The sequence below is a fragment of the Tetrao urogallus genome, assembly GCF_951394365.1.
Source record: "Tetrao urogallus genome assembly, chromosome: 5".
In the NCBI taxonomy this organism is placed as follows: Eukaryota; Metazoa; Chordata; class Aves; order Galliformes; family Phasianidae; genus Tetrao; species Tetrao urogallus.
Genome location: NC_136818.1, coordinates 45609124 through 45622502, shown reverse-complemented (window position 1 = coordinate 45622502; position 13379 = coordinate 45609124). Strand labels below are relative to the sequence as shown.

The 13379-nt window shown below is 46.7% G+C and overlaps 1 protein-coding gene across 1 annotated transcript in view; it reads right to left on the bottom strand.

Moving 5' to 3' along the window:
- The window catches only part of PDLIM1 (PDZ and LIM domain 1), a gene marked incomplete at both ends in the record, with an annotated part of 35860 nt that overhangs the window by 1814 nt on the left and 20667 nt on the right, over positions 1-13379 (bottom strand). The window contains 2 exons of the mRNA XM_079536492.1: positions 2885-3039; positions 7174-7364. Coding sequence (XP_079392618.1) covers positions 2885-3039; positions 7174-7364 — 346 coding nt within the window. The remainder of the gene's footprint in view (positions 1-2884; positions 3040-7173; positions 7365-13379) is intronic.

Sequence of the window (13379 nt, the reverse complement as noted above, 5' to 3'; positions counted from 1 at the left end):
ACTCCAAGCTTCTCCCAAGCAGATGCTCTGCTAGGGAGGGGTGATGTCCTTCAACATCAGCTTTGAGGCAAAAATTCATGCATGGGAAGGAGGAAGGGACTTAGGGTGTGCAGGGAGGAGTGTGAGAAGGGACATAGCTGATCCTGGCTCTGGAAACCCAGGGCCTGAGACAGTGGGCCCTAAGATGAGATACTGCCCTTTCTCATCTTAAAAGCCCATCAGATATTGGCTAACACATCTCACATGCACAGAGATTCGAAGCAAAAGCAAAGTCTCAGCCTCAGAAGCATCAGAGCCTGCTTGCCGTGTTCTGAGCACACACTCAAGCCGATGGCTAGATTTGGGTTCAGAAAGAGGAAGTGGGTGTCCCAGCAGTCAATAAGGCCTTCAAAGCCTTTTCCTCTCCGCTGTCTAGTGTAGAGTGTTGTGCTCCCCTCACAGCTCCTTGGTTAACTCCTTGTTGCAGGGATATGGAGCACGTGGCATACTCCAGGGGTGAAAGTACCTCCCAATTGCAGGACTTTCAAAGGAGACATCTGGATGCCTACAAAAGTAGCAGATCCTAGATGCTGGATAGGAGGCAAGCCTTTAAATATCTGCAGTCAAAAGGAAGCCTCTAACAAAATGATACCATTGATACAACTAGCATTATCTATGTGACTTTCACCTGTACCAGGCAAGAGCGGAAGAAGGGATGCAGATTCCCACGATGTCACAAAAGGACAGAGGAGGCTGTTGAGCAGACATGTCAGCCTCCCCCAGTGAAGTGGCACAAAACCCTTCTGACTATTTCCAAGCCAAAGTACACCCACTGATCCTTTTGGAGTGGAAGAAGAATCCTGGAGAGGCTCACCCCAGTGAACAGCAAGGTCTGAGACATTTCACAACCCAGGGCAGCACCACTGGCAGAGAATCAAGGGAAAAAGCTGGGGCACTGCCCACCCCACCTCACTGTCACCCAGCCTAAGTGCCACCGCACTGCCTTAACAGCCACAAACAGTGCACCCCAGGTTGAGCTTACAGCTGTTTCTCCTACACAGCAGCATTTGGCTCAGGGGATTGCACTAGCTCAGTGCTAAGTGTGAGGTGCCCTAATGGGGACAGAAGCCCGTGGACCCTACAGTCACACCAGGAGGCACCTGGCTGCTACCCCCATCACTGGCAGTGATCCTTGTTGAAAAGGAAGAAGCAACCACATTTTCAGGTTCTACCCTATCCCCCTGCTTGCTTCTTCTGCTTTGAACAGCACTTTGTCCACATTAGTAACACTGACAGCACATTTTTCAATCTCTAAAGGAACTGGCTTAACAAAATGCCCGAGGAAACATAACTTGTTCCACTCTCTGAAACACCCTAAGCCTCAGCATGCAGGCTCAAGTCTAAACAGAGAGCAGCCACGATGCTTCCCCACACCAGCAGCCACACACAGACCCCATCCTTTCAGCTGGTGTGGATCAGCATAGTCCATGCCTCTGGCAACGCCGCAAGGACTGGTCCTAGCTGGGAGATGACAGCTCTCTGCTGCTGCTCACAAGCCAATGCCTGAAGACAAGCTCAGAGGAGCATCCCACAGAAGGTGTCACTTATTGCCAAGGATGCTATCTCAGCCAGGAACAGTAGTGTGTGAGCCAGGGCACCATTTCCTCTGGGGCTGCATAACCTTGCTCTGCATGGGTGATTACAGCTCACAGCAGAGCAATACCCAAGCCTATCCTGGCCTGTGATCAAGCAGGCAAACCTCATGCCAGAGAATCCCAGCAATGCTGCAAATCTTCAAAGACTGATAAACTAGAGAGGCTTTTGCTTATCTTCTTCAGCACTACTAAGCACAGAGGGGGACCTTGGATGCGTGAGAAGTCCTGGCTCCTCCAGTCCTTTCCACGCAGGAGTTGAACCCTGGGAGGGAGGTAAGCTGCAAACACTCATTATTAAGATCCTTTCAGATAGAAATTTTAACTGTAAAGACTCAAAAATCCTATTTTCTCTTTTCCTATTGTTTCCTTACTTCCTTAATTTTACTGTTCCCTTACAGATCACTTAGGTCTAACAGCATTTGGCTGAGCTGTTTTCCTTTCTGATATCTCAGCACCACGCTTTTGTTGGATGAAATTGAATACTCTACTGCAAGCCAATAACACAACAGATGAAGTCTCAACTGGTTTAAGAGGGGGGAAAAAATCCTCATTCCTGGAATTCTTTCCCTACTTATTTGTTTATTTTACTCTATTTAAAGGGAGAAGGGAGTATGATTTGGCTCCCACCTAAGTTAATCAGAGTTTTTATCTAGAAGCCTATAGCCTTGAACTGCATGCTGTCCAGATGTCAGATTAAGAGTGCCAAGCAGCACAAGATTTTCACAGGTCTAAAACTGCAAACTGATTGCTGTAACCTTGCTTCCAAATTTTTTATATTCAGTTGTAGAAGATCCTTTTTTCTCCTGTCAAAGGATGGCACCCAGAAACATTACGATTCACTAAAGAATACTATCTTGTATTACCTGTTGTCATAAATCTAAGATGGTCCTTAAATTGGTGAATATTTTCCAATAGGGGCAAAACTTGGGACAGTCTGGAAGGCTTTTGCAACTTCTAGAATTCCTTAAGAACTAAATGCAGTAGGGTTTTATTTCTTGAGCATTCAGTCAATGAATGAGTAACAATATGTGCCCATAGACATCGAAACTAGCTGCAGAGAAGAAATTTAAGAGTAACGTCAGTGAAAGGGACAACAGTTTTTGTGGAAGTCACCTGTACGTACTACTTTGAAGAAACAACAGTTAAGGAAGGAGAAGAAAGTTTGAGACATTACTCTGAGCCACCATACACAGCCCAAGGAATGGCTGAAAGAAAGGGTGCACCCAGGCTGGGTGCTCAGGAGGGCTTACCTTTCTCCTCTGACTCCAAAATCTCCTGCAGCACTAGGAAGGAAGCAGACTGCCTGGGTGGCTCATGCGATTCTTGGTTCTCCTGGAGCATCTTGTAAACCTCAGAATCTCTGTCTATGGCAATGCTGCCTGAGGGATGGCTGTGCTGATCTAAACTGAGGAAGGAAGAGAAAACACACTTGTTCAATGGCTAAACACTACAGCCAGTCCCTCTAGCAAAACCATCGCAATGCATCACGCGACTGAGAGACGAACGTGCAAAGGCAGAACAGGATGCCATGAGACACAGAGGTGCCGGATGTGCTCTCAGAAGACAGCTGCAGCCCCCAGGACTGAGGTGCTGGGCCACCCATGCACTCTGCTGTCATCAGGTTCTCACTCACCAGCCCTGGCCAGCCCCAGCGCATTCCCTCTGCTTCCCAGTTGCTGCTTACTCCAGAAACTGTCTTACTGTCCAGGAACCAGGAAATAACACGTACTGGGACAGGAGTCCCACATAGTAGCTTTGCCACCACTGTGCAGTCCCCACACACCTAAACCACCTGAGACTGCTACCTTACACTGCCGTGACTCTCAAATTCAATAAATTTTATTTCTTAGAAAAATATGCATCTTTGCAAGCACGTTATGAAGTGGTAGTGAAAGCCACCTTCACTCAGTAACAGCTGCAGGATCCAGATAAAGGATCCTCTGGAAATAGTCGGAAATAGTGTTTCAAGTGGGCATTATGTCCACTCCCGACCCGAGGACTTTGCTAATTCTCACTGGAGCAGGAAGCACACTAGACTTGCAAGCATCTGAATCCTGGAAGCCTAAATCCCACTTACAGATTTTCACCCTGAATAAAACAAGATCCCTTCAATTACATAGACAATGTTCTAGATTATCCCAAATGAATCAGTGCTCCACATTACATTCACCTTATATAAACTGACGTACTCCCTTCACTGTCCACCTCCAAAATCATTGGAGAGGAAGGCAGTCCTTGGAGTGTGCACACTAACAATGTCTCACAAACATGCATTCAAAAGCAAAGGCTCTATCATCTGAACGAGCAGGAGAGTCAAACAAAGCCATTGCATTTCAACCATGCATTTTGATGGTATGCAAAACATACAGATCAGCTCTTCCAGAGATGTACCAAATAGATACGCTTGCATATACAAAATTTCAGAAAAAATATTAAAAAAAAAACCCCAATTGCTCAAATTTATATTCTGAAGAGTGAGATACCTCCAATTGTCAGAGCAGGGAAAAACTACAGTACTCACACAAGAACAAAACAGAACCCAACAAACAGCACGTGCATCTTTTGAAGGGCCAAGGACACAGCGCTGTAATGCCTGCAGTAACAGGTCTCCACACCAGCAGATTTATGCTATCTGCTGTCACAAAGGCACTTCATCTGCTGCAAACACACCAAATGGTGCCCTTGCCCAAAACAGCTTTGTAACACACAGCTCCAGCACCCCTCTCTACTGGTACCTCCAACCCCAACAATTATGACTAGATTTCAATGCTTCTAGTGCAGGAAACTCGCAATACTGATGGAATAACACTGCTTTAAAACAGAGCTTTAAAACTGGCAAGATGATGGTATTAAGAAGACATAAAGGCTGTCTCGCACAGCATCTTCAGAAAAGCAGTCTTTTCATTACTAATGTGATTCCATTATTACACGTGAACACATTTTGTCAAGCTTATAAAAGTCTTAAAGCTGGGCTACAGGGAGATCTTGTACTTGCTTTTGTTGTCTCCTTTGTTAGCAGCATCAGCCACCCAGCAAAGCTGCCCAGCCAATGTGCCTGCTCCTGGGGAACACAGGATCACCTACAGCCCAACTGGTGACTCATAGCAAGTAACTTCTCTGAGCAATAATACAGCTGTGAATCCATTGCATCCTGCCATCACTTGGCAGCTGTCACACAGCAAAGCCTGCCCATGGGAGCCTGTGGACCAGGACACCAACCTGCTTGTTTCTAAGCATGTGGTGCTCAGCCAAGGAGGGGAACATAAAGGCTAAGGAACCATGAGATCCATGGGGCCAGCTCCTAAGCACCTCTGAAAAGCTCTACCTCAGTTGGAGGTGTTCTCTGCACACCTGCCACCCGCCTGGGCTACTCCAAACCCATAAGCTTTGCCAGACAAAGAGGGAAACATGCAGGACCTGTTTCACCTGGAAATTAAGCTCCTCACACACAGCCATGGCCCAGCCAGGCAAACTAAACTACAGCTGACCACATACAGACACATGTAGCAGCACCCAGCTGCAAATAACAGTCATTTTGGTTTGGGAGAAAAAAAAAAAGCAGCTGTTGGGATAAACACCCTCCCATAGAAAATCCATCCATTGCAAGTGGATCCTCCAGGAATATCCCTTAACTCCTTGCTGTATGCAGTACCAGACACACGGGCAGGCTGAAACGATGTTTTGGTGCTTGACACAAACACAATGCAGAGAAAGCTCCTGTGAAGTCATGCACTGCCCTTGGGAAGGTGAAATGTAAGTGCTCCCTCATGACCAACCAGCACTGGGAGCCACAGACAGAGACAAGGCACTTGTGGACACTGAGACGCAGATGAGTGGATGCTCTGTGCTGGCTATGGAAGTGGCAGGCAGGTTACCTGGGGAAATCAGGGCTGATGGAGGAGATCTGCCCCTGCAGGGAATCCATGATGTTGCTCTGCGAATAGAGCTGCAGGGGAGAATTGAACTGCACATGCAGCACCTTCAGTCCTGGCACCTCCACCTCCACAGGGCTTTTAGGGCAGGCCTGGGCCGCGTGCTTCAGCTGCTCCGGCCCCACACGAACCTGGCTGGACAGGGCACCAGGGCTGTGCCTGCCCCGTGCCTCCACACTGGGTGACTGCAGCGGGTTATAGACAGAGGCAAAGGGAGCCTGCTGTGCACCCATCGGCGAGCGGCGGCTGTAGGCACATACCCATGTGCAATGAGCAGCACGAGTTGTGTTTGTTTGGGATGCGTTTGTATTTTATGTGGTGGAATTGAAGGAAAGATGCAGAGGAGGAAGAAAGGAAAGAATTCAGAAGTTAATGGAGAGCTAAACCAATACTCCAAGTGAAATAAACAGAATACTGCCTGTTGCTTCTGCCAGAGGGACACACCACTGCATACATCACTTTACATTAAAGGCTTTCAGCTGATGCTTTAGCTCCAGCCTCCTCGCTCCAGGTGTGTCCACACACTAAGCAAACCACAGCCACTCCACTCACAACAGCAATGAAGACATGGCAGCAGGACTGAGCATTCAGCCACAGCCCTGCTGTCCACCCTCACTGCTGCCCCTCCCAATTTGGTCTGGGCACCCTGCTGAGCAGCCACTGCACCTCCAATTCCAAAAGAGCCACGTTCAGTGGCACGGCTTCTCCCTGTCCTTCTTGCTTCCTTTGCAAGACCGAACTCTGCAATACAATTTATTTGCCTCATATACAAATTGCATCAAACAGCCCAGGCTTCCAGGGAGCGCTATCTCCTGGGGGGGACTTCAGAGTACACTAGATGGAATTTGACTGCCAAATGGTCCCAACATGTTAACATAAAGCCAGATTTCTTTTCTCCCTGCCATCCCTAACTCAATCACTGAATGTGGGGTGAGAAGGAAACACCCAGCACCTTGCCCAACAGCTGCAACATATGCAGCTTTCAGAAAGCTCCTGTTTTATGGCTTCCAATTAAAACAACAACAAAAAAAAAAACCTTGGACTTTCAGGAACAAAAAGTTCCCATGGTGAAGTTATGGTTGTTACTCAAGTAGAACTACAAAGCTTTCAAGATTGAGATCATTTTAAGTCTCATTCATAAAATTATTCACACCACTACGAAAAGTTTCATCTAGATATTAAAGCTCGTGAGAAAAACTGAGTTGGATAATAAAAATAGGAAGGTCAAAGCCTGTCTGTGAGCACCAGGCCAGTTGGGAGCCAGGATGGACGTTCCTCCTGCTCTAGCTGCACCCTTCCTGCTCAGCACTGTCACAATGAGATACCCGCTGTACAAAGAGCTCACAGTGAGCTGTCAGGCACCTGTTCAGACCAGCAGGCTTGCACGTCATGCTGAATGCACATGGAAACTGCGTCGGTCTCTGCTAAACAAAGAAACACAAGAGTGTTAATTTCATCTCTGCGTCGTATAAGACGTTCCCCACTCCCAGGAGATCTGTCCCTGGGTGCTGCATCCACTCTTGCCCGTCTGCTCCGTCCCCTGTCCTGAAAGAGAGCTGTTACATTTCCCCAGCTGGGCAGAGCTCAGAGGCATGGACGATACTTACAGCTTGCTGGGCTCAGGGGGCCCAGGTGATGTCTTTGACTCCACAGCATTGTTGAAGGTCTGGAGATTTTCTGAGGAGTAGAGGCCCGCCGGGCTGTTGTACTGAGCAGTGATCACCTTGGGGGCAGAAGCCGTGGCAGCAGTGAAGGGGACCGCGCTCCGGTTGTGTGCGCTTCCTATGTGCCTTATTTCCTGCATGCAAAGGAGCAAAGGCACAAGTCAGTGGTGCTCAGGCGTGCAGGGGGATGTGGCAGGCAGCCCAGAGCATGCAGCTGCTGCAAGGGTCACGCTGAAATGTGGTGGCACCTGGGAGCTCGCTGCCCCAAAGAAGATGAGTGTCCTCAACATGTTGGCAGAGCCCGTCTCCATCCTGGATGGCCAACATGGCCCCTTCAGGCTGGCACTCAGGAGGTCATGCAGGTGATGCGCCAGGAATGCAAGATCTCCGAAGCACAGTGACAGTATGAGATCAGCTGCTGCACACCTGGAAGCTCTGCAAAGCTAGGGTGAGGCACAGGGCCCACCTTTTCATGTAAGTCTACATATTTTAAGTATTCGCTGCAAATCCTGAAAGTAGGGTTAATTTCAATGGAAAGTGAAGACTGACGGGCAGACAGAAGAGCACTCTTCAATAGCAGCTGAAAGACTGATTTTCCCAAGACAAGGGCACACCAAAAAGAAGGAATCTGACATAACTATAAATGTACTAGACTACATCTGCTCCTTCAGCAGAGATTGGTCTAACATCATTCTTTCATGAACAACTTAGAACTATCTGAACAAAAAACACTGCCCCAGAAGAGGTGGGAAGATGACCGTTGTTAACACAAAGGACTGCCCACAGGCAGTGGTGGCTAAATGCCTCGACAAGATCAGAGACTTCCTTAACATCAGAAGAATCACCCAGACATTCTGGGCTTGCTGCAAATTGGAGCTTTCAGAGGCATTAGCGGATAACTTCGGAGAAAATTCCAGACAAATATGATGTAAAAAAAAAAAAAAAAAAAAAAAATTCTGAATCACATGCAGCTCTAACAAAAATGGGGAAATTGGTAGCCCCATCTTCTGCTCAGCAGGCTGGGAACCACAGCCCTAGGGCAAAGCTAACAGCACTCAAGGCTTGTTCCTCCTGGAGAAAGTGCTTAGCGAAAGCAAGAAGGGAATACAATGAGGCCTCAACAGAGAAGGCAGAAGAAAGTCCACAGAGGTGACTGAAATATTCAGTGCTGAAAGATGGCACTAAAATGTGCATTTTGAGAAGTCTGGGCCAGAGGCTGGGAACGGCTTCATTACAGGGCTTGCGCCCACTGGCACAGGATCAAACAGGGCCCTTCTCAAATATGCTGGGCCCACACTTCGTTGTCATAATTGGCACCACCAGTTTGCTTCCCACTCCATACACATGCTGACTTCTACACCAAGGAAGTGAGCTTTCACTGTCCTTTCAGTGTCTCATGGCTCTCGTTCGATAGAGCTATAGTTACAGAATAAACACTCATTAGAAACAAGCATGACTAAATTCCCCTATAGAGCTTTCTTAAAATTGCTTTTATGCCTCAAGATTTCCTTCTTCTCATTAGCAGCTGGCTAATGTCCCTGAACTGACAAATGGGAGTCACCTTGTTCAATGGCACACACAAGGCACACACAGGAACCCTTACAGAAGAGGAGTACAGGTCCAAACACACTCATGAGATACAAGTCATACGCAATCAGTGGGGTAGCTCAAGAAGTTCAGGTGTGGGATGATGCGATTGCTCTCCCACAGCTTTCTGGCCAACACAAATGGAAATCAGCCATGAAACTTTCCCACACACCAAAGGAAGACAGACCCTGGAGTAATTAGCTAATCTCCTTTGTTACAATCTCATTCAAAGTGCTCATAAAAATAGTCTTTCCCATGGCAGAAACTGTGGATATTAGCAAAAAATAATAATTACTTCAGCCTGTAAATCACACCATGGGGAAAAGTATCAGCGCTCTTTTTATCAGCATTAAATGCATATGTTAGAACACCATTCTGAGGCAGCAAGTGGAAGAGAGTATATGCAGACATGTAAGTAGTCAGTTTAATGAAAGACAGAGGCAGAAGTTTTAGGCTAAAGGAATTATACTCTTAGGTCACATAGGCTCAAAGATTAAATCATGTCACAATCTGTATTGTGCAAACACTTCAGTATTAACCAAGAATTAGAGAAAAGGAAGTAATTTAGTTTTTTGTTTGTTTGTTTTTAATTTCTAGCTTCCTAAGGAAGGTTTCCTTAGGAAAGTCAAGCAGTTTCTTAAGACATCTCAATTACATGCTCTACACGCATGTGGACACGTTCACATCCCGACCAAGGACTTCGAATCTGTCAACCAAGCTCCAATCAGTCTGACAGCATGACAGAAGCCTGAAGGACCATTAAGCATCCACAAACATTGAGAAAACAGGGAGCTGGATGGAGGAAAAAGATGGAAATCACATTAGTGCCTGGACTCAACTGCAAATTGTGCTCAGGCACTGAAGCCACGTTGGAAGTTTCTGACTACTTGCCACCAGGTAAGTTTTCTGCTGTTTAATAACGTTCAAGTCTAAGCTTCCAGAAGCACCAGGACATCTGTAGCAGTGCTCACAAAGCTAAAATCCACGAGAGACTGTAAGGGAGTTTATAACAGACCAAATAGAGCATAGAGAATCCTGAAGAGAATGTCTGAAGATTAGGTCAGAAAAAATCCCATCTCAAGAAGAGCACAGAAGATCTGTAACCTAAAAGTCAGACAATATAGCAAAAGCAATAAAATTATAAAGAGCATTTGGATAACCCGAATTCTCCATCACTTTGTCACACCATGATGCTTTTTCTGCTCAAGCAGTGGAAGGAATTTGTGAAGAACAAGTACTTTCACGTAGCAAAACCAAGATCAAAAGATAACCTGTTTTCCCTGTTAAATGCATTTACCTAGGGATTTGCCAGACCTGCCCACCAGGCTCTGGGTTGGGCATTTGCTTTGTGAAAGCCCCAGCTCCAGGAATTGTGTGTTTATGTCAGAGTCTGTGATTTAGCACTGGAAAAATATCAGAAATGAGGCAGTCCCACACCTGGTCACCATCAAGCAAAAAAGGTATCACAGTGCTGCAGCTTCTTCCAGGCAGGGAGCAGCCACAGCACTAGCTGTGGTACAGGGAAAACATCCCCGCACCAGAGCAGGAAGCAGCTCAGCGTTTCCGACCACGCCAGCATGACGGGGAATTCTCTGAGAGAACAATGGCCCCTTCTTCCTGCTCACATCAGGCCATGCTTGGGGATGCCAGGTCTGTGAAATCGCCATGGCTGTGCCATCCCCTGCAGCATGGCTGGCTGCCTACCCCACAGCTGAATTGCAAGCAAAGTCCACCTCAGATACAGCCCAAGGCTCCACGTTATGGAGTCCAGGGAGCTAAAGGAACTCCTACTTGATGCTGCAAATTTAAACTATTAGCACCCAGGCACTGCAGCTGCAGGGAGATGTTCTCCAGCACCCCCGCAACCCTGCAGGCCCCAGAGCCAGCCTCACAACCCAGCCAAACCGCATCTTACCAGCCTGCAGAGATGGAGACTTGGATGCTGGAGCACACGCCTCAAGAGCCATGCCAAGAGGAAACACGATTAAAATTTTCTCGGCACAAATGTTTACTCAGCTCGAAGAAAATGGGCCCCTGACCAAACCTCAGCAAAGGAGAGCGCCATGCATGCAGAGGAGAGCACAAACCCACAGCCAGCGTGCCTGGCCCCATCCCCATCCCCGTGAGGCCACATGCGAAGTGAAGGCCATGCTCATGCCTAGGAGCACCAGTACCTCTGCAGAGCCTGTCCTCACAGCCAGCTCCAGCTGAGGGAATGCTTCACCAGCTGCAGGCACAAGGAGCGGTGCCTCCGCTTTCACCTCTCCCTCTGTTATTGTTTGGGGTTTTTCAGCTATGGAAAAATCTTTTGCAATGCTTTGAAATCTGATTAGAAATTAGAAAGGGTTTGGGGCTTTGTTATTGTAGGGGGGTAAAACAACACGGCTGGCTTCCCACATCCTCTCCCTCCAAGTCCTTAAAGCATTCCACATCCATGCAGTAACGCCTTTTAACCAAAACCAGCAGGTCACCATATAATATTATTTTATATACCTATTGCTTCATGCATTGCCCACGCACGCTTGGCCTTATCAAAGACCAGGCCTACCACACACCCAGTTTCTATAGCCCTGGCCTTCCTGGTATCCAAGGAGATAAAGTACACAAGATAGAAACAATGACATCACCCAGCGAGGACGAGGATGGGGATAGGGCAAGCACTCTCACAAGGAGCCTTGGGAGGACAGAAGCAGCTGTCTGCTCTTGCCATCCCACAAGTACCATGATTCACCTCCAGAACTCCCTCGCTCCCTCATCTGCAAGTCTGGACCTTGTTTCTTTTTCTATTTTTTTTTTTTTTTTTTTTTTTTTCCTCTTGTAAAGAGCATTCTTGAGTTTGAAAGCCCTTATCTTCTATGGTTAAGAAAGATGTGATGTCAAAGTGAGGGTTTTCAGCTTTGCTTGGAGACAGTCCTGGCACTGACCACCCTCAAAGCCAGTCTCTCCCGGTCACTTCCTACATGATCTCACTAAGCACAGAGACCTTGGCCCACTGACCTCACTGTCACACAAACACAGGAAAAAGCCAAACCTTCTCCCAGAAAGCCCGGGTTTAGCAAGGCAAGGCACAGACACAGAGATAACAAGATTTTCAGTTCATTTTACTGACAAGCAACACAACAGCACAGCACACATGGCTCTGGAGCTTACTGCCTGGCCCAGGCTACCAGAGAGCATGGTAGTTTGAAATTATCCTGTCCTCCGGTCATACCACAAGCATCAATATTAGCTCAGTTACCAAAATAAGTTGTTCTCTTGCTTGCGATCCCTTTTCCTAAAAAAGTTAAGCAGAAGGGACAGGCGGACGTGTTATTTTAATCTTTCCCACTGCAGTGCGGAAAAGCTCTTGATGGGAAAATGACATTGAGTGAATGCCCTCATGATCCGGGTGAGAAGTGCAAGTGAAATAATTGAGTAAATATACGAAGAAGTCTCCGTCATTTCCTTCCCATCACGTTACCATGGTCACACCCAAAACAAAGCCAGCACAGCAGCAGAGCCATCACCACTGAGATAGGCTGCTACACCTTTTGATAAAATGCGATTTTGTCATCACTCTTGCCTTGGCTTGAATGAATTTAAGAGGATAAAGATAAGAATAATGAAATAATAAGGCCATGGCTTTCTTGTTTGAAAAGACTAGCACAGACAATGAAGTCAGTCTTGGTATTTAGGACTTTGGGGAATGCATGGGAGGTTGTGGAATGCCTTTTTTTTTTTTTCTCCCCTCCAAAGGCACTCAAAAGCATCTTGAGCTTGCATTCCAAGTAAGGGAAAATACTCACACAGACAGATGCAGCATTTCACCAAGTGTCAGCCTCCAAAAAGACTACAGACATAAACAAAAAGCTTATTGCAAATGGTAAAAAGAGTACAAGCAGTGATCTTAGTGTCTAATTAGCCACTTATGACATAAACCAAAAACTATTTTGCAAGATCACTCTCAAAGATTTAACTGTAGAAATGAAATGGGAACAGGCAAAGAAGGTGGCCAGATGCTGAGAAGTTTCAATGTAGATAGTGAAGTTGGGGATCAATGTCAAATAGTACCTCATTTTAAGAAAGGGAGAAATTATTTGAATAATTGCTCTCCAATCTCTACTGCAAAGGCTTTAAAGCTTTTCTTTTGAGTCTGAATTAACTCTATTCACGTATATTATGGTATTGCTGCATTCCAAAGGCTGTGATCAAATACAGCGAGAAACATCTTCAGAAAACAGTGGATCTGGCCCTAATGAACTACTTGGACTCAGCATGCCTTATTTTCTTTGGTAAGGGACTTAAGTGCTCTGCGTAAGCCGGCAGCCAAGGGCAGCATGTGTACTGCTTTCACTGGTAAGGCAGTTAGATAAACCTAAACAATTCAGACAGCACTGCCTTCAGAGAGTCAGCTCTGCTTATGGCTTCTACCAGTGCTGTCTGAAAATGAGGCTCAGCATCTTTGCAAGAAAATTCCTACCAGTTTGCCACACTGGTACATGCACAGCATCTTCTGCATGCTGCTGCTGGCTCTGGTGATACTGTAAATACACAGCCCCAGATAAACTTGCTGAGTTCTCACC